The 20,193-nt window shown below is 38.8% G+C and overlaps 1 protein-coding gene across 1 annotated transcript; it reads left to right on the top strand.

Moving 5' to 3' along the window:
* The first annotated feature begins 709 nt into the window (after positions 1–709).
* On the top strand, positions 710–20,144 carry LOC133993217 (gap junction alpha-8 protein-like). Its single transcript, XM_062432104.1, is given in 9 exon segments — positions 710–1,816; positions 1,868–2,019; positions 2,542–2,561; positions 2,564–2,614; positions 17,406–17,492; positions 17,817–18,122; positions 18,685–18,817; positions 18,985–19,009; positions 19,220–20,144. Coding segments are annotated over 9 exon segments (1,965 nt in total). The 5' UTR covers positions 710–718; the 3' UTR covers positions 19,313–20,144.
* The last annotated feature ends 49 nt before the right edge of the window (positions 20,145–20,193 follow it).

Below are 20,193 nucleotides of genomic sequence, written 5' to 3'. Positions count from 1 at the left end.
TTAAATATTGCAGCAAACTAAAAACCAACCATCAGAGCCGATTCATTCACATCTGCTCAGTGGGGCGACAAGGACAGGGCTTTAGGTGGGAAAGAGGGCAGAAAAAAGTTCACTTTTCCCTGCCGGGTGCCAAGAGAACGGGACAGGACTCAACTTCGCCGGAGCCGCAGCTGTGGCAAGTTGCCCGTTTGATTACATTTAACCTATATGATAGTTTATAGAAGTGGGGACAACATATTACTAACTGATATATTTTTATTGATTTAATTTGGCAGTTGTGGTGTGGAATTTTTATAAGCTAGAGAAAGAGATTTTTGGGTTTGCACCTCTGGTAATGTTCAACATAGTTAATGGTGTTTACACTTAGAAAGGGCAGCCTTTAGTATAAGAAATCAGTGTGCTAATATGTTTAATTGAAAATGTTACTCTTTTTTAAAAATGTAAATATGGAAACAGAATGCTTGAACACCAGGCTTTCAACTTTTTGAAATTGCGAAATTTTTCAGGGCTTTCTAACATAAATAAGTGTGACAGCATGAAATTAAGGCTTAGGTTTGATTTTTGACAAGTTCCAGTTTTTCTCTTCTGCATTTCTTACTTTTTGCACTCTCTATTCCCCTCCCCCTGTCTGTCCTGTCTACCCCACCCTCCCTGTCCGTCTGCACCCTCTGTGTCCCTCCCTACCCCACCCTTCATTCTGCAGTGCTACGGACCGATCATGGGTGACTGGAGCTTTCTGGGTAATATTTTAGAGGAAGTTAACGAGCACTCTACGGTGATCGGCCGAGTGTGGCTCACAGTGCTCTTCATCTTCCGTATCCTCATTCTGGGCACGGCGGCAGAGTTTGTGTGGGGCGATGAGCAGTCTGACTATGTCTGTAACACACAGCAGCCTGGATGTGAGAACGTGTGCTACGATGAGGCCTTCCCTATCTCCCACATCCGCCTGTGGGTGCTGCAGATCATCTTTGTGTCCACACCGTCTCTGGTGTACGTGGGTCATGCCGTGCACCATGTCCACATGGAGGAGAAACGCAAGGAGCGTGAGGAGGCAGAACTTAGCCGGCAGCAGGAGCTGAGCGAGGAGCGTCTCCCTTTGGCACCAGACCAGGGAAGTGTCCGCACCACTAAGGAGACCAGCACAAAAGGAAGCAAGAAGTTCCGGCTGGAGGGCACCCTGCTGAGGACCTACATCTGCCACATCATCTTCAAGACACTGTTTGAGGTGGGCTTCGTGGTGGGCCAGTACTTCCTGTATGGCTTCCGCATCCTGCCACTGTACAAATGCAGCCGCTGGCCGTGCCCCAACACGGTGGACTGCTTTGTGTCCCGCCCAACTGAGAAGACCGTCTTCATCATCTTCATGTTGGCTGTGGCCTGTGTCTCACTCTTCCTCAACTTTGTGGAGATCAGTCATCTGGGCCTGAAGAAGATTCGCTTTGTCTTTCGCAAGCCTGCCCCAGCCCCAGCCCAAGGTGAGGGATCGGCCCCCCTGCCGCCACAAGGGAAGAGCCTTCCCCCCCTAGCCATGCCCTCCCTGCCGAGAGCTAAAGGTTACAGGCTGCTGGAGGAGGAGAAAGCTCCCCCCGTAACTCACCTCTACCCGCTGGCTGAGGTGGGCATGGAGGCTGGCAGAGGGGCCCCGCCCTTCCAGGCGCTGGAGGAGAAGGCGGAGGAGGTGCTGCCCATGGAGGACATCTCTAAGGTGTATGACGAGACTCTGCCCTCCTATGCCCAGACCACTGGGACAGTGGGGGTGACATTACACGAGGAGGAGCCCGAGAAGGTGCAGCTGGCCGAGGTGGAAGTGGTGGAAGTGGTGAAAGCAGTGGAAGCGGTGGAAGTGGTGGAACCAGTGGAACCAGAGAGAGTGGAGGAGGTTGTGGATGAAGATGTGGAGGTAGAGGAGGCAGTGAACGGGGAGGTGGTAACTCCAGCTGAGGCAGGGATGGAGGCCACGGATACGATAGAAGACACCAGACCGCTGAGCCGACTGAGCAAAGCCAGCAGCAGGGCCAGGTCAGACGATCTCACTGTATGAACCTGTGAGAGAGAGCACAAGTACACCTGCACACACAAAATATCAAATGTAAGAAAGCACACACACACCTAACTCAGCGCACACTGTTGAACAGGCAGGTCAAAAACCAAATGGATGAAAAACAAAATCAACAGGGATAGATTTTTAAAAAGCCCACAAAGACACAAGCAACAATTCTACCGAGCGACAAAAAAAATCTGAGTGTTTGTGATAAAAATGAAATATAAAAAGTAGAGGTTAAAGATGGGAGGAATAGTTTTTTTATTAAGTGTGTTCTTATATTTAAAAAATGTGGAAAGGACACATTTGCTAGGACGCAGGGGGGAAATGTTTTTACTTGATGAAAATCCATGTTCAATTTTTAGAAACATCTTTTTTTATTGAAAGAGTTTTAATCATATACAATGGAGGATTAGACATTTTTACATGGGGTTTGAATAGATAAGGGAAAGAGAGTTATAATATACTTGTGTGTCTGCAAATCAGTAATTTCGCTGTAGTTAGGCACTGACTTTAATTCCCATTCAGATGGCCACATACTGCAATTGCAGCATGTGGCTGCCATCGGCGTGGGTGAGAGGTCTCTCGCACAGACGAATCACACAAATAAGTGCCGGTACATATACAGGTATACAGCTCTTTGAGAAGAAGAAAAGTCCATTTTCAGGTCAAGAGGAGCATACCTTTTTGCACATTCAGAGGTTTAGACTCTGTGCAAGGCCTTTAACCCTCATAACACCTCATCTATGCATCCATTTACACAGGATTCTTTCAAGTGAAGAGAGATGTGCATCAATTTGAGAGCATTTCTCTCCTTTTCATGTTTATATACCAGGTAGCACAGCCAGAGCTGAGTAGTGAGGACAAACTTTCAAAAAAAAAACCTAAAAAAAAAAAAAACCTAAAAAAAAAAAGACCACATGTTGAATGTCTTTTTCAATGTGATTCTGCACCTCTTTTAGATTTGCTTATGTTTTGTAGCCTTTAAGTAGAACTGTGTACTGTACTGTGATATCAGTTGTCCATGGAAGAGAGCAGGGCTCATTTTGCCCTATCAGAGAATGAACTATAGTAGCGACCTCAGGCCAAATCCTCTCTTTTCGCGCTGTACAAACAGGCGTCCGGGCGATAAAGATCATGCACCATCAGCACAAAGTATTGTTGGAGCCGAGACAATAAAAGAAACCGCGCTCATCAATGAAAACAAGCATCCTTGACCTGGCTGTGAAAAAAATCTCTCTACTTGATTTTAATTCGACCATAGTGGTCCTTACCCCACAAGAAAACACAATACTCATGACATACTTACAAACTTAGAGAGAAACAAACAACTAGCAACTCCCACTGTACATAACACCCTATCTCGTGTCTAATAATGTACATAATGTGCAGAACTGCTGTTTTTAATTACTTCACTGTCTAGAGGAATCACACAAGTTTTAATTGTGATTACAAGATACTCAATTGATTAAATTTAACAAACCCAATTTTATAAAGACAGAAAATGCCAAGGCTGCGGTATATATTTAAGAAGAAAAATAATCTCTTTGCAAATCATTATCAAGTATTGAAATACAGTGTGTTACAAAGTATGCCTTACAATTCCTTCTCTCACATTCTCTGGCTTTGTTTATTCAAACAGCTGCCACTGTATGATTTCTTGTGCCTTACCTGTAAATGTAAATTCTCAAATGTTGTAAGATTGTAGCAAGTGCTTATATTGCGATGTGACCTAGTAGAACTTTATGTTTATTTTTTTCCCCTTAAATTTGAAATTTGATTTACATTTCTGTATGCAACCCCTCAACACACACAGACACACACAAACCCCCTCACACCCACATAAAACATGTCTCTTGTATGCAGCTCAGAAAGTTAAATACAAATTATTCAAAGTATTAACATCATAATCTGATATTAAGAAAATACCAAAGTTGTGTGTTTACAGACATGACCAGAATGACACAGTTTATACTCACACATGTGCCTTTGTATGCACAGAGACACAGACACACACCTCACAGTGTTGGTTTTGGGGGTATGATCAAATGGCTCTAGAGAAACTCTGAGAGAGAAGGCAGCTTTGACCCCTTTGTGACCCCCAGCCATCCTTTTGCCTCCCATAATCCAATGCTGTGGAACCTGAATCAAAGAGAGCCTTCAATGAATCACCAAATTGCTGAACACATGAAAGCATTTGACAGTGTTACAATCGAAGCACGATTCTGGTCCTTGTGTACATCTATAAAGCAATATGACTGGTAATGTATGATTTTTTGTATTTTGAGAACTGTTGCATTGCCTGTATGTTTGTAAGAAGACATGATTAATCTTTGGAAAGAAAGAAAAGAAAAAAATCCTTTTTACTAACTTGTAGTCTTCTTTGCTGATAGATGTGTGGCAGTATCTTCTTTTGGAATGTGAACCAACGCAATAAAAAGTCACACGTGGTCAAGAAGTGTTGTGTCAGTGTTTCTCTGCAAAGTGTGTGCGCGCACACACACACACTGCTAAACCTGTGGTTGGACAACGGTGAACTGTAATTACAATTATGAGGTTCTTGTACTTCAATTTTATGCAACTTTATATTTCCAGTCTACAATATTTTAGCAGGACACACTGCATTTTTTTAGTCTACTACAATCAATTCTGACCAGCTGTAATTTGGAAAGGCTTCTTACATGTTAATGCATCAAATACAATAATGCTATAATTATGGCTGTCGACGCAAATTCATTTTAACGGCACTAATGTTTTTAATGCGCGATTAACATGCGCATGTTGTGTTTGTATGGAAAGCCCAAACTGCTATTAAATGCCACAATTTCAACAGGATTTATCCTAAGGTGCCAGTTTTTAAAATTATTTTTTAATATTTTGTTCCTGGTTACTCTGAGCTAGAAAGGCAGGCTACATTATAACTCAAAGTTAAGTCATATAACTAATTATTAATCAAAGTTGAGCCTGCATGTGTGGCCATTGGTGATATATTACTTCAAACTCTCGTCAGTTTTGAAAGAACATGAAAGTGCGCATATGAAGAGCGCTGCTGCTTAAATAAAGCTGGAAATGACAAAAACCCAATTCCTTCCATGTGCCTATTCATTTTATGGCGTTCCAGTGTTGTAAGGCTTTGGGGATTGATCCCCAATCAAGGAACCTCGCGTTGTTCCTTTGTTAGTTTAGATGGTGAGTTTCAAGGTTTCCATATATCCCACAAGCTCTGCGTGTTACACCTCTCACTGGGGTTACTTGTATAGTAGCATTGCAACATTATCCTCCACTTGTTTCAGTGTCTCCTCGACACCTGATGTATCTTATTAACCCATGGTTAACTCATCACAGACCTTGCCCAAGGGACCACGCTGGATATTTGTAATCCAGCTGCCATGGTGAAGAACCAAGGCAGGACAAGGCAGATCCTGAAAAGTCGTCTGAATGGCAAGAACAAGATCTGAGCAAGGTCCACGGAAGGGGTATTTTTATATATATAAATCTAGCTACTGCAGTCTCCTATCTACTCTCAGTTGCAAAAGACCTCTCCAAATACCTTAATATTTGGTTCAGACAATACGTTTACAGGATGTTTCTGGAAAAAGGCAAATATCGCTGCATTTCACAAAATATGAATGGACCAGAATCAATAATGCTGTTCTGTCATTAGTCTTTAAAAACAGCAACAACTTAACAATAACTGAAAGGTAAATTTAGAGCAAATGATCCCCAATGGATCTAATTTAATTATTGCTGACCCTCTCACCTTGTTTCATTGATGTAGAAGTGTACTCAGGAGTGTGTCAGGGAGTGTCCCTGTACTGTAAGTTAGAGGTCATGATGCTGAATATAAATTGCAATGGCCTGAGTATGGATCTGTCAGGGGATCTTGTTGCCGATTGTTTCCTTTTATCTCTCCCCATGGTTTGTAATAAAAGGATTAAAATGCTCATGAAAAGGATGTCAGTGCACTGTGACATCACTGTTGGGTGTGGTTACTGGTGCAACAGAGCACAGCCATCCACACCTATTATCAGGGTTGGGAGGGCTACTTTGGAAATGTAGTAGGTTACAGATTACTAGTTACCCTATTTAAAATGTCAAAGTTAACACGATAATAACGGGTAACCGCAATTTCATTTGAACAGCGCTAATGTTTTTAACGCACGCACATTGTGTTTGACCCTTGTTCTGGCCTGTAGTTTGGGAGATAAGGAAGCAATGCAGCAGTAATGTTTTGAATAACAAGCAGATATGGATCCTAAAGAAAAGGGTCTTATGAACAGCAAATTCAGTTCCAAAGCCCTACCAGATGTTCTGTTGACATAACTAAAGTTATTTACATTTATTGTCGATGTGAACTGAGTTACCACAGAAGTATGTTGAGTCTCAACTACCACCTGCTGGCCAAGTATACAGCTAATACAGAGAGCCCTTTGCAACAGAGTGTGAGGTTATACACAATTATATTGTATGAGATTATTTGTTTGAAATGTAAAGGATCCAGGGAATGATATTTACAAGTTAAAGGTGGACACTACATTGTGTTAATATTACTGAGTAATGTTATATTCAGTTTCATGTTGGGCTTGAATTTGTCATGTTATGCTTTTTAAAGCATGCAGTACAGTATTTCATTGTTCTGGATTTTTTCAATAATAATAAACATTCATTTGCATGAAGCAAGCATATGTGTCCTCTCCCATGTTGATAAGAGTATTAAAAAGTTGAAAAATATCCCTTTAAAATATATTTAGAACAACTAAAAAATGCGATTAATTGCGAGTTAACTCATGACAATCATGTGATTAAATATTTTAATTGATTGACAGCCCTATCAATAATATAACCCTAACTAGGACCATTTAGCACAATACTTGCATTTTTGATACAAAAATACATTTTGCTGATCATACATATGCACGTAATTAAATTCACATAGTGTATGATAATGGCAAATGAATCACTACCATCTGACTTGTAAGATCTTTGTTCTCCATGAGTCACACCATGCTAATAATATTAATTTAATATTAAATTCAAATGAATATATGTATATTTTTAAATTAATATGTATATTAATTTAAAAATACTTTCGCAACAACTATTGCTGTCATTACGGACTTGAGCCCTATGTATGACAACAAGGAGAAAGTTTTGAGACCTTTTACATAAATAACAAATGTGTGGGACTTGGTGGCATCTAGTGGTGAGGTTGCAGACTGCAACCAACTGAATACGCCCTCCCATTCCCTCCCTTTCCCAGTGTGGAGGGGGATCCACAGTGGCTGCAAAACATGAAAGGTCTTCTCTACAGCAAGTGTTTGGTTAGTCCATTCTGTTCTAACCCCCTGTAGATAAAAGGGGGTCATTCTAAGGCAGTGGTCTCCAACCCTGCTCCTGGAGAGCTACTGCCCTGCATGTTTTAGGTGTCTCCTCACTCTAACTCGTTATCAAGCAGCTGAGGCTCGTCAAAGGGCTTGATAACGAGTTGATTATTAGAATCAGGTGTGTTAGAGTGAGGAGATACCTAAAACATGCAGGGCAGTAGCTCTCCAGGAGCAGGGTTGGAGACCACTGTTCTAAGGTAACAAAAACACAAAAATACTTATTTTCAGGTGATTTTACAATAATTAAAACATGATGGTGAATAATATATTCCATTTCGGCCAAGTCTGTCCTGCTTGATACTACTGAATTCTACACACTGCACCTTTCAGTAAGAGTAGCAATACCACAACAACAACACAACACTTAAAATAAAAGGAAAAGTTAAAGTATTTATTTTACAAAATGTCCGCACTCATTACATTACACACAGTACACAAATATACAGTGCCTGCAAAAAGTATTCATCATTCTTGAAATCTGTCATGTTTTATTGCTTTAAAACACTGAATCAAAGACTTTTCCTAGAGAGATGTATCCTAAAAGTTGCCCTAAAAGTTGAGCTTCCTCAGGTAGTGGATGCGATGGGGGCGATGGCAATTTATATAGCACATTTTGTTATAAGTAAGGTCAATGTGATTTACATTGCAAGAACAAAAATAAAACAACATATGCAAAACATAAGAACATAGGGACCATAAGCAATATAAATATAAGAATATAAGCATGAGTAAAATACTCACTTTCAAATCTGTTTTTGCCAGAAACAGTAAATGACATGAAAGTGCAGTCACTTTCAAGAGCTCTATGCATTTTCTGACATTTTATAGACAAAACTGTTAATCAATGAATGGAGAAAATAATCAGCAGATTCATTGATAATGAAAACAAATATTAGTTGTTGCCCTACGATTCCTTTATAAATTATAAATTCAAAATTGTACTTAAAAAAAAGTACACATATTGAAATATTTTATTAGCACTCAGTAATGTCACCCACTGCCACTGAGAGTCAAATCATCACAGGTAGATTTTACATCATTAATCAGCATCTGGCATGAATCATGATTTGTCAACAAGTGAACAGGTGCAGCAAGAAAAATGAAAAAGTCTGATGTAGTTTAATGATAGATACTCTAAGACAAGATGGAACAACAGTCATACTTCATATATCTTTGGTTTCTAATTGTTACTAGCAGAATTGTTTTTTTGTTCACAATGTACTGTACTATTAGGGCCAGACTAAGAGAAAAAATAAATAATCATAATATTAGGTCTACAAGAATAAAGTCGTAACATTACGTGAATAAAGTCGTAATATTACGAGAATAAAGTCATAATATTACAAGAAAAAAGTAATAATATTGCGTAAATAAAGTAGTAATTTTATGAAAACTCTTACAAGAAAGAGCAGTCTTCCCCCTGCGTTAAAATGAGGAATGTTGAGCATCTTTTGAAGTTATACTTTGGTATCGGTTTCACAAATAAGGAAATACTTAATCTTTTGGCACATCAGCATCAAATTATTATCAGTATCAGGACTTTGAAACGATTGTGCAATGACTGTGTCTATTTCGAAGAAAGAACCTTTTGTGGAAGAGGAGCTGTCTGGTAGTGGTCGACTGCAAGGCTATTGGTGGTTACATCTGCGTGCCATTCATACGACTTTATTCTCGTAACATTATGACTCTTTTTCTTGTAATATTACGACTTTATTCTTGTATTAGTACGACTTTATTCTGGTAATATTATGACTTTATTCTTGTAATATTACAACTTTATTCTCATAATTTCCAACATTTTATTTATTTATTTTTCCTCTTAGTATGGCCCTAATACTCCATCGTATTGTAGGCATGCAGATGTGTGGATTATATACTCTAGCCAAGAGGTCAAGAGAGCATTTCATGAAAGCACAACCTTTAATACCAACAACCCACTTCCTTAAACTTGCTTAAATATGAGACAGCCTGGCAAGGGTGTGGAAATGACAAAATGCAACTGTATTAGCCACAAGTGCTAACCACATGAGTTTCATTTCTGTGATTTTTGCCTGAAACTGTAAATAATGAGAAACCCCTGGGTTTATGAGAAAAAGGTGGTTTAAGGCTGACGAATATGTTTGGTTCACCATACACAGTTTGTGCATGGACCATTGTCTCTCGCTCCAGAATACTGTGTGCTAAACTATTCACTAGTGTCCTAGTTCACTGAAATACAATATGATACATAACTGGCAATAAAGATGGTCCAAAGTGTCTTGTTCTGTGCAATGTGTACTTAAAGCGATGGTTCGGCATAATTTCGACCTAGCGTCATATGCACCATGATGTTTATCTAACCACCCGCTCCGCTTTTTTTTTCTTCATTTTGTCACAAACTGGTGGAGTTAGAGCCATCAGCCGAATGGCTTAGTACAGGCGCAAACGGACCCACCAGTGTATCTCGTAAATTACCCCTATAATAATGCCTGGATTGTTATCAAACTTCTACAGTAGTACAAATAGGGTCTTTATAGCTTTGGCCTTTTCCATAAGAGATTTAGCAATATCCACTGACTTCTCGGTTAGGCCATTGTTTTGAGGATAGTGCAGGCTGGAGGTAATGTGTGTGAACCCCCATGTGCTGCCAAAAATCTCAAACTCTCTGCATTTGTACTGCCGACCATCACCTGATATTACAGTCTCCGGTATTCCATGTCTGGCAAAGGAAGCTTTCAGTTTGTGGATAACAGCAGAGGCTGTGGTAGTGTTTAGCTTGTCAAGCTAACAGGAATTTCTTTGCCTGGTCTCTGAAAGATGGTAAATTCATACCTCTGTAGCTGAAGCATCATTCTTTGTAGCCTTGGAGGCGTTACCGCTAGCGGTTTTCGCATAATGGACTCAAGCGGCTTGTGGTCACTTTCCACAGTGATGTACTGGTGGAAGTGTTTGAATCTGAACAGAATGCAGAATGGCATAAGGCTCCTTTTCAATCTGAGCATAGTTGACTTCACTGTCAGTGAGTGACTTAGATGCATAGCCTATGGGTTTTCCTTCTTGTAGTAAGACTGCACCTAATCCATTTTTTGATGCGTCAACTTGGAGTCTGAGCTCCTTGTTGGGGTCAAAATACCTTAGTACAGGACCTGGTTCCTGAGTGAGCAGCTCCTTAATTTTCTTGACTGTTTCTACCTGCTGTGCATCCCATTTGAACTCACTGGATTCTTTTAACAGGTTACGCATTGGCACGTTGACGTAGGAAAGCCCAGGGGCGAACTTAGACAGGTAGATAATCATGCCGAGGATTGCTTCCAGCTCACCTTTGGCTTTTGATGTCCCTCATGGCTGCAAAGTAAGCTGGGTCAGGCTGGACCAGGTTACAGGTTAACTGTCTATCAGGCTAACAGGCATGAAAGACTGACAAGTAATTACATTCACATCTGGGGAGTATTCAGAGTTTCCAAATTACCTAATATGCATGGCTGTGCACAGCAGTGCAATTTGGATTTAAAAGTTTCGGGGGACACAGGCACACATCGACAAAGGGCTTCAGATACCCCCAGCCAAGGTAAAACATACGACCACAGCCTCTGGTACACTATTGCTTCATTTAATAATTTATAATTATCACAGTATCTCAGTTCCTGCTCCCTGCCTATCACCTGTTGCGGCAGTTGCTGTTCCTACTAAGTTACAGGCACAATAAATGTGATGGGTGCAGAAGCAAAGTGGTGGACTGACACTGCTCATTTGAACATAACAGGAAAAAAATGAACACTGCATTAACACAGCAACTTAACAATGACATTTTCTATGGCTAACATTAGCTAAATCGAAGACGTATTTATAAAGTAATATCGATATTCCAACATGATCTCACTGTGAATATTAACACTGAAAAATTACCTTTTTTTGGTGGCTGGGGGGAACGGGTCCTTTCATTTGTTTTTTCCTGCATCTCTATAATTGTGCAACGTGTTGTCGTACAGTAAGGGGTGTGAACAAACAGCTATATTCAGTTAATCTCCCATTGTTAATGTGTTTTGAGTGGGAGGAAATTATTTGAAACATAGGTCGACACGTCAGAGGAAGATTTTTTTTTACGTTTACTAAACACCAGTCGATCCAGTGAGCTGTGGTTTTGTTGTGAAATGTGGGTTAATTACCACCTTTGGACTACCAACAGGAAAAAAGGGCAAGTTATGTTCTGCTTTTGTTCTGGAGTTTGTTTTCTGCTCCTTTGTTGAGTAAATAATGTTGTAGCTGTGTGCTTTGGAGTTGGCGACTGGTCATTGCAGCAGTGTTTTGTGAAATGTGTTGTGGTCAGAGGCAGCAGCTAGCTGTCTCGTTAGCTGGAGAGCTAATATCTGCAGGGTCTTTCTAGTCGGATAGCACGTTTTTGTTGTGTTGTGTTGTTATCCCAGTTGTTTGTTGACATTAGCAGGAGAGAAGCAAAGCATTCGGGAGCGCTCAAAAATGTCACAGCCCTTGGATTTTACAAGAGTTCCTGGCCTCTGAAAAAAAGGGTCTACAGCCTGATATAACCTGACCTACAAAGTCAGGTTATGTCTCTTTTAAGTTACATTAATACATTATTTTTTCCATAGAGACTGGATGGCAGCTTGCCACATTCACTGCACTTCACCACTTTGGTGTAGTTTCAAAGTAACATAGGTGAATTTGATAGATTGTGTCTGAAGACATCACTCACACGATCTTTTTGTTTTAAATTCTCATTTCCTCTGTTTCCTATAATTTGGGTGGTTTGGTTTTCTGCTGAGCTGCTGACTGACTGTTTGAATCGGTTTAAATGGGAGCGGGAGAGTAGAGGTAATCAATTCCTTCTGGGCATATACTTGGGTTATTACGTGCATTGCATTAATCCACCATTATTTTGAGTAAACTGTCCTCCGTCTTTCAGTCTTCACAGATAGTACCACGAATACTCTATGCTCATAAATTGTCATACTCAATGCATCTACAGTAATGGATGGAATTAGCCTATTGGTTTGTTATTCTACAAACAAGGAAACACAGCTGCCCACCTGTTGGTTTAGGGAGTCAGACTGTCATATCCTCTGAACTTGGTCGCCACAGCAATGCTGCGCCACCGTGATCAAAGTGAATTCTGCTTTCCCCAAAACACCACAGACAATTGCCTTCACCATCTCGAGGAGAGAGATGTCTCTCTGCCAAGACGAAAGTAAAGCCTTTACTGTGATCTCAAGGACGTGAGAGACCCTAAATATGGAAAATTCCCTAACAGTTTACTGTCGCTTTCATTTACTTAACTGTCAACTAATAATTTAAGGGTTAGGGACAGAAAGTAAAATTTAAAAAATACAATATCCTATATAATATTTATTTCACTGACTCAATAAGGAGTTTTTGACTCAGGAAAATTCTCTGTGGAATTTGAAAATACAGAACCTTAAAGTCTCATAAGTTATCAAATATATAATTTCTGAGCAGAAATCTTGCTTTAGGGTATAATATATTTAGATAAACAGTAGGCTATAGGCTATTTTTTTCAAAGCAACATATGTGCAGGAGGAAGTGACATGTTGGCTAGTTTGTCAGTGATTTCTTAATAGGGAATTTGGTCTTGACCGCAGTAGCAGAGGGGAGAGGTTTCATTACCCAATGTGAGTCGCAAATGCGCAGTCAGGTCTGACATCTTGGACATTTACGTACAGCTACTTCACTTGGACAAACTACTGTTACTATAGGTTGGATAGATGTATTTCCTTCATGTTTGTTTCTATGATATAGAATATACGATAAACTCTCAAAATGCAGGGTTAAATAAAACCTAATCTCTGTCTTTACTTGTATGGTAAGCAAAAAACTTTAATCGAATTCTTTCACATATAGTGCTTTTTAAAAAAATAGTGTATGGTGTTACAGTAAATGAGAGGCAAGCATACAACAATGTAATACATTTTTACTTACACAAAAACAGGCAGTCCTGGCTACATTCACTGCGGGGAAAAAACAGGTAAAGCAAAGGGAGGTGATGAGAGGAAGAGCTGTGACAAAAATAGATAATTTGGCGGTGGTAGTTATGTTTGATTTCAATAATAATAATACAAATTATGTTACTTGTATTTTTTTTTTTTTAATTATAGTATGTTAGGGTGTGTGGATTTTAAAAATATGTTACGCTGTTAATTGTTGGACTATTACCTTTTTTTTTTTTTTTAACTTCAGTCTTCGTCTTCAGATGTTGAAAGCACTCCAAAGTTCATATTTTGCGTTGCGTTTTCTCTCTTCGGGCAAGTAATGTGTTTTTTCCAAGTAGTGTTGCCGTACATGTTGCGGTCCAAGATGGCGGACCCGACTGCGCATGTGCGACTCTCATCGGGTAATGACCAGACTGTATGGTAATGACGGGTACCAAGCAGTGGGATTGGAGTCTGCGTGGTGTTAGTGCGTTCAGTTTCTCATGTATATTTTAAGGTAACGTTTTAATATAAAGTTAGTTTTCGGACTTAAAATAGTGGTGGAGTTCAATTCCCTCTTGCTTTCTGAAAAATTGTAGGGGACTGTGCAGGGGGGCACAGGTGACATGTCTCAGACAAAAAGAAATGTAAACTCCCCCTTGTAACCATTACATTAAAATCATAATTCATTCTCCGTCAGGACAGAACATCTTAAAATCATTCAATGCAAACGGACCGTTTTAATTTCCTACAAGATACAGAGTCGGTGATAAATGACTGTATAGATCTTCATTAAATAACCACTAAGTGGCAGTATTGTACAGTGAAAAAAGTGAACTGCATCACCTGCTTGAATGGCTATCTGCACATCTGCTCATTTATGGCAGCGACTTATCAATATTTATTAAGATGCATTCCTATTTGAAAATCTCTCATTTTTTGAAAAGATGGATAGACATTGCAAATGACAACACTGCAGCATCTTTGTATTTCCAATAGTAATACTCCTAATCAAGCATATTAACGTGATCATAGTTAATAATGTTATTTTTTAAGTTTGTGTTAGGTATGACTGTAATTGACATGATTTATGTCTGGCCTATGTGTGCAATAAAGACATTTGGGACTGAAAGGGTCTTTCTGTCTGAAAAATGACTTTAAATCACTCACAAAACTGTGTAAAGGGCCAGTACAACACATTAAATACAGTTCCCCTAATTTGGAACTGAAAGGGGTTTTCTGCTTCAAAATAACTCATATCACTCATCAGAGTTATATTTTTAAGATGATAGCATACCCAGTAATGAAATGAAATGATCTACATCTCAAGACCTTGGTGAATGTCTTCATTGTCTAAAACAATGTTTCTACCTCATGACCATATACCACTTTATAAGAATTAAGCCACTTTGCAAGTTTTGGCACAAAATAAAATTATTTTATGCATACATCCATACATACATACATACATACATACATACATACATACATACATAAACACAACAATCGTAAACTGTCTGAAGACGCTAAAAAGATAAAACTATACACATTAGAGTAGCTACATGACTGGTATGCTGCATAAATACATGTCATACTTGTGTGTGGCTTCTTGGCGAAGCTCTTGTGGTACCACCGTGGGCAGATGTCACAGCCAATGTCAACTTGACAACAGGAAACCAAAAATGTATGATGAAATAGTTAGACATTTATAATATTAAACAGTATAATACATTTTGTGTATAGGAAGCACGGAAGGAAAGAAGGAGGGAGGAAGGACAGACGGAAGGGAGGAAAAAAGGAAGGGAGGAAAGAAGGAACAGTCAAAACAGACAGGGTCAATTTGACCCGGGACGACGACACAAAGGTTAACTTTGAGCAATGTTTGTCAGAGTAAATGATAGCCTAATATAGTAATTATAAAAATGAAAAAAACCTGATGCTAAATGGCCTAACTATAAATATAACACATTGAAAAGTAAAATTGAGTCACATAGCGACTGATAACAATAACTAATAGCGTTTTTTTGGTCTACTTCTTCTTACTTCTTCTTTGCCAAAAACTCTCCTGTCCCCAATAATAGTCCCTGGTAGCGTGGACCAATTCACTTCCGTTGTGGCTTTTTTAAATTTGCCATTTGACCTTTTGTCGGTGAACACTGACCTCATACAGCTGTTCCCACAGAAGCTGCTACTTTAGTAACAGGAAAAAAAACATCTTTGTTTTTCACTGGTAATTTTAGCATTAAGCTGGAAAGGAGTAATATGTGAGAGGCCTTTTATGGTTGAGTGAGACTAACAACAAGTTTTCATAGTTGGCTCACCACTGAATTAACCATTAAGAGGAACCAATGTGTACAAAGCTGACTTTTGATCATAACATAACATCCTGTGCTTTTTTAAACACATACTGCTATTTACTGACAGTTCAATAATCACATCACAGAATTTTAAATGCAGTGAAGAATTTTATTCACAGAGAAGCGCATGGACATTTTAGATTTGGGATATTTAGTGGACATGCTGTGTCATTTGGACAAAATCAACCTGCAGAGAAGCTGGTATAAAGAATAGTCACATTCATTAACAAAGTCCAATCTCTTGGGACACTTCTGTTTAAGAGGACGTGACATACAGTACTTTCCTTGTGTGTCAGATGCAGGTAGTTCACCTGCTGACACACTAAAAATGTTTTGAGAGCACATTCCATGATTCAAGGTGAAAAGTCAGCAGATTATACAATCTTCAATGACACTGTCTCTGCCAGATTGGACTGTTCTGAGGCAGCTAGGTTTTAGGACAAAAACTATTTTATTGTCATACAGACTGTATTTAGTCTACTCAGACTGTGAATCAACATGTTTGTTTTTTTCATTTTGAAATATGTTATTGACTCACAAGTGTAGTGAGTTGTTCCAACTGTGTCACTGTCATTGCATTAGATATGGGTTTTGTTTGCTTTATGGCTTTTGAAAACCAGACATCTCCTCAAGATAAATGAGCTGTGATGAGATGGTGACTCATATTTCACAAAACAAGCCTGTGAAAATGCTGTTGCACAACTAAAAATTGTAACTGCAATTTCCATTTCATTTTCATTTGATGTAAGCCATCATTGTTACATGTCTTAAATCCAAATGCAAAACCCAAGTTTTCATTTGAAGTTTGCACCATCCGTTTTACATACAATATATTTTTGTAGGGTTCATATTGTGGTAATGATGCATTTTTAAACATGAGAAAGAAAATTAAAATCATTTCATTTTCAGGAAGGCTTACGAGCACAACAGTACAACTTGGGTTTACTGATATTTTGCAATAAGTTGTCTGCAAAACAATGTTTGATTAAAGACGTGCAAAAATGCATGCTTTATCACCTCGAAGAAAACAAACACAAAGCAATAACTCAAATGGCCAGAGACCACCAATTGAAGTGAATGTTCATAGGAACATACACTTCCTGTGTAGAAACCACTTCTGGTGTATATGAGGCCCAGCCTGGATAAACACTGACACTTCACACGCATGCCAGCTTAAGTGTCATACTGATGTGAGTTATAGCCATCATTACTGGTGCTATAAACCTATATAAATTTACCACATTGAAGTAGTCGTTGAGAGTTCAGGAACAAGAGGAATACCCCCCCCTCCCCAAAAAAACCCAAATAGGATGCATATCCTACTCACCACCGGTAAGTAAATGTCATTATTCATCGAAATTGATCACACACATATCTGTGTTGGGAGACGATGTTTTATATGATTATATGATGGCAATTCTTATTTATAGTGTTACAGCCACATTATTGTTTAATTTGGGTCGTTTTGATGTATATTGTGTGTATATCTATTGTGTGTTTTGTATAGCCATTGCTTCTTATATTGACCAGAGCACTCCCAAGAGGGAGATTTTTAATTTCAGTTAGGTTGTCTTAGTTAGCAGTTAAATTTAAAGAAATGAAAATAAAAATATGTGGGTAACATACCACTTACATCCAAATCCTATTTTCTTAGTTGATACAGAAAATATGTTATTTAAAGCAAAATGGTTTTTGTTTCAAGGTGGAATGGAGGATTTATCTAGATATTTGGGCGTCAACTGGACCTTTTCTCTGATATGTTTTGTGTTCTGGATTTTCTCACCAGCAGGTAAAATTTATTTACAACAATATCACTCTCTCATGTTTCTCAAGTTTTTGGATGAATTGAACAAATAAAACATAAGCTAATTAGTGAACTTTAGAAGTGCTTGTGGATTTCAAAACCTTCATAGAGAGCTAGGCTAGCTGTTTCCACCTATCTATATGCTAAGCTAAGCTAACCGGCTTCCTTGAATGGGCAGACATAAAAGTGGTATCGATCCTCTCATCTTACTCCGGGTAGACAGCGAAGAAGCATACGTCGCCAACACTTCCTTTAACTGCTGTGTAGCAGAATTGAATCCATCATCTGAAATGTCTGTTTCCCTCTTAGAAGGATACAGAACCATCTCATCGGTTGGCAGCAAAGTGGTCCTACCCTGTAACGAGTCTGGCAAGTTCCAGCAGCTGACATGGAAAATGAATGGAGTCAGCTTGTACAGCTTCAGCCAGGAACATGGCTTTAAAACCTTAGCTGATGTTGTCGGACTGAATATAGGCCTAAACAGGTCTGTGTCAGGGAGTGAACAGTGGGCACTGGTCATGGAACAAGTTCAGAAGTCTCATGCAGGGAACTATACATGTGAGGTGACCACCCCTAATGGACCTCGGGAAACTATGTGGGAGCTGATAGTTACAGGTGTGTTGATCAGTCTTGAATTACAGGAAATAAAAGTAATCCCTGTGGCAACATCCGAAAAACAAAGTGACTGAATGTGGGGTTTGACAACAGAGCCAATAAAAACTATGCTACTGTTGTTACCTTTACGAGCAAAGACCCCACCCTGGAAATTTACCACACTAAACACAAATGGAACTCAAAAACACTCATTTATTTGCACTCAAAACACAAACACAAAAGCTGAGACAGCTCTGGCTGGTTAGTAACTTCGCTGTAAATAGTCTCTGGGGGTAGTTAATGACATTAGATACATTACACTGCTCACCAAAGCGCCACAGAAAAATGTTCTTAATTACTTTGTTGTACTAAATAGATTTTCATGTTTCAAGATAATAATGATGATGCAATGGCAAAGGGGTACTTTGGTATTTTGAGAAACCATAGGAAATGTGAACAACCCTTCTGCTTCCTTTGTGAAACTTACAAATGAAACTGTCTTTCCATGATGGTGAACTTAATTTAAGTATATACTGGGCTTGTTGTAATTGTAATTGTGCATTTTGTTTCCTCCGAGGTAAAGCTGGAACATTTCCTGCTGAAATGAGCAGGGACGAGCTGGTTATTATTGTGGCAGCTATCGTTCCTGGTGTGTGTTGCCTGGTGTTCATATTTTCTTTGACCTGTCTGAGAAGAGTCTGCAAACGGCGTGCAAAGTAAGTTGCATTTGCTTCAAGTAATTCTTTATCACCTTTTTTATTTATTCAACTGCAAAATATACACAAGATGAACTAAAATCATTATCATTTTAAAGCTGTAAAATTTGGTTCTAGCTCTAATTTCAGGATTTTTTTTTTTTTTTTTTTTTTTTTTACAAAACCAGCCATCAATTCCCCACCACAGTAAGGGTAAGTAAAATAATAATCATTTTGTCATTTGAGAGGTTTCACTTTATATGCAGTATGTAAATGTATAAAGAATGGACTTGGTTCATTTTGAGTTCAGAGAAAACCTAAGGAAGTAAAGATAAAATCAGTTTGCAAAGAGATCAAAGTGAGCTCAATGCAGCAACTGTAAGCCTAGAGTTACATTTTTGATTTTTATCTTTTTTTCAACAGCAAGCGAAAACAGAAGATATATATGAAAACTGCCTGCAAACTAGGAGTGATCAGCCTTCCAGTTACAACCCCACTCACTTATATGAAGTATGAAGAGTTGAAACATGGTTCTTCACACATGTTCCAGCAAAATGCAACTTTATTATTGCTTCTCAGTTCAAGGACTGCAAACTGCAGACTGGATTACACCAATTCATAGCCTTTAATTGTGCAAACTGACCAGTGTTTCAATAGTAGGCTACTGTGTCTCCATCAGAGTCAAAGTGGACAAAGACATGAGGCCAACAACATTTGCAATCAATCAAGACCAGGTTTGCAGTTGTCATTAGTTAATTTAATGACCTCTAAAATTAAAAATACTCCTTGGAGAAGTACACAGGATATACTGCACATGTATATATACATAAATACATACTATATGTAATTAATATATCTTAATTCAAATTTTATTTTGATGTGACTCTTGGTGTTTCCTTGTTTGTAGAATACCAAACCAATAGGCTAATTCCATTACTGTAGATGCATTGAGTATGACCATTTTTGAGCACAGAGTATTTTTGGTACTATCTGTGAAGGCTTAAAGATTATCCACGGAGGACAGTTTCCTCAGAATTGTGGTGGATTCATGCATCAGACGGGTGTATTGATAATACTTTGATTCTCCTTGGCCAAGCTTCAATAAACATTTTCAGCATAAGACATTGTTCTCCTGAGCACTTTCTTCATTGCTGAGGTTAACCATTGACAAACACTTGACATACTCAGTTCTTCATTTATGTCAAATGGCTAACAATACACATATATAAAAAAAAAGAACAGAAGAACACAAACTTCCATACCATCCGTAACATGTGAAAACTCAGCGGTAACATGACAAATTCAGTTCCTCGTTTATGCCACAAGACTTAACTATTTTGAGAGTGTAAATCCAATATGCCCTACTGTAGAGCATGGATGTATAAAGAGAACTGGAC

This window comes from Scomber scombrus, chromosome 13 (genome assembly GCF_963691925.1).
Source record: "Scomber scombrus chromosome 13, fScoSco1.1, whole genome shotgun sequence".
Taxonomy (NCBI): Eukaryota; Metazoa; Chordata; class Actinopteri; order Scombriformes; family Scombridae; genus Scomber; species Scomber scombrus.
Note: the sequence above shows the minus strand (reverse complement) of the source record. Positions and strands in the feature narration are given on the sequence as shown.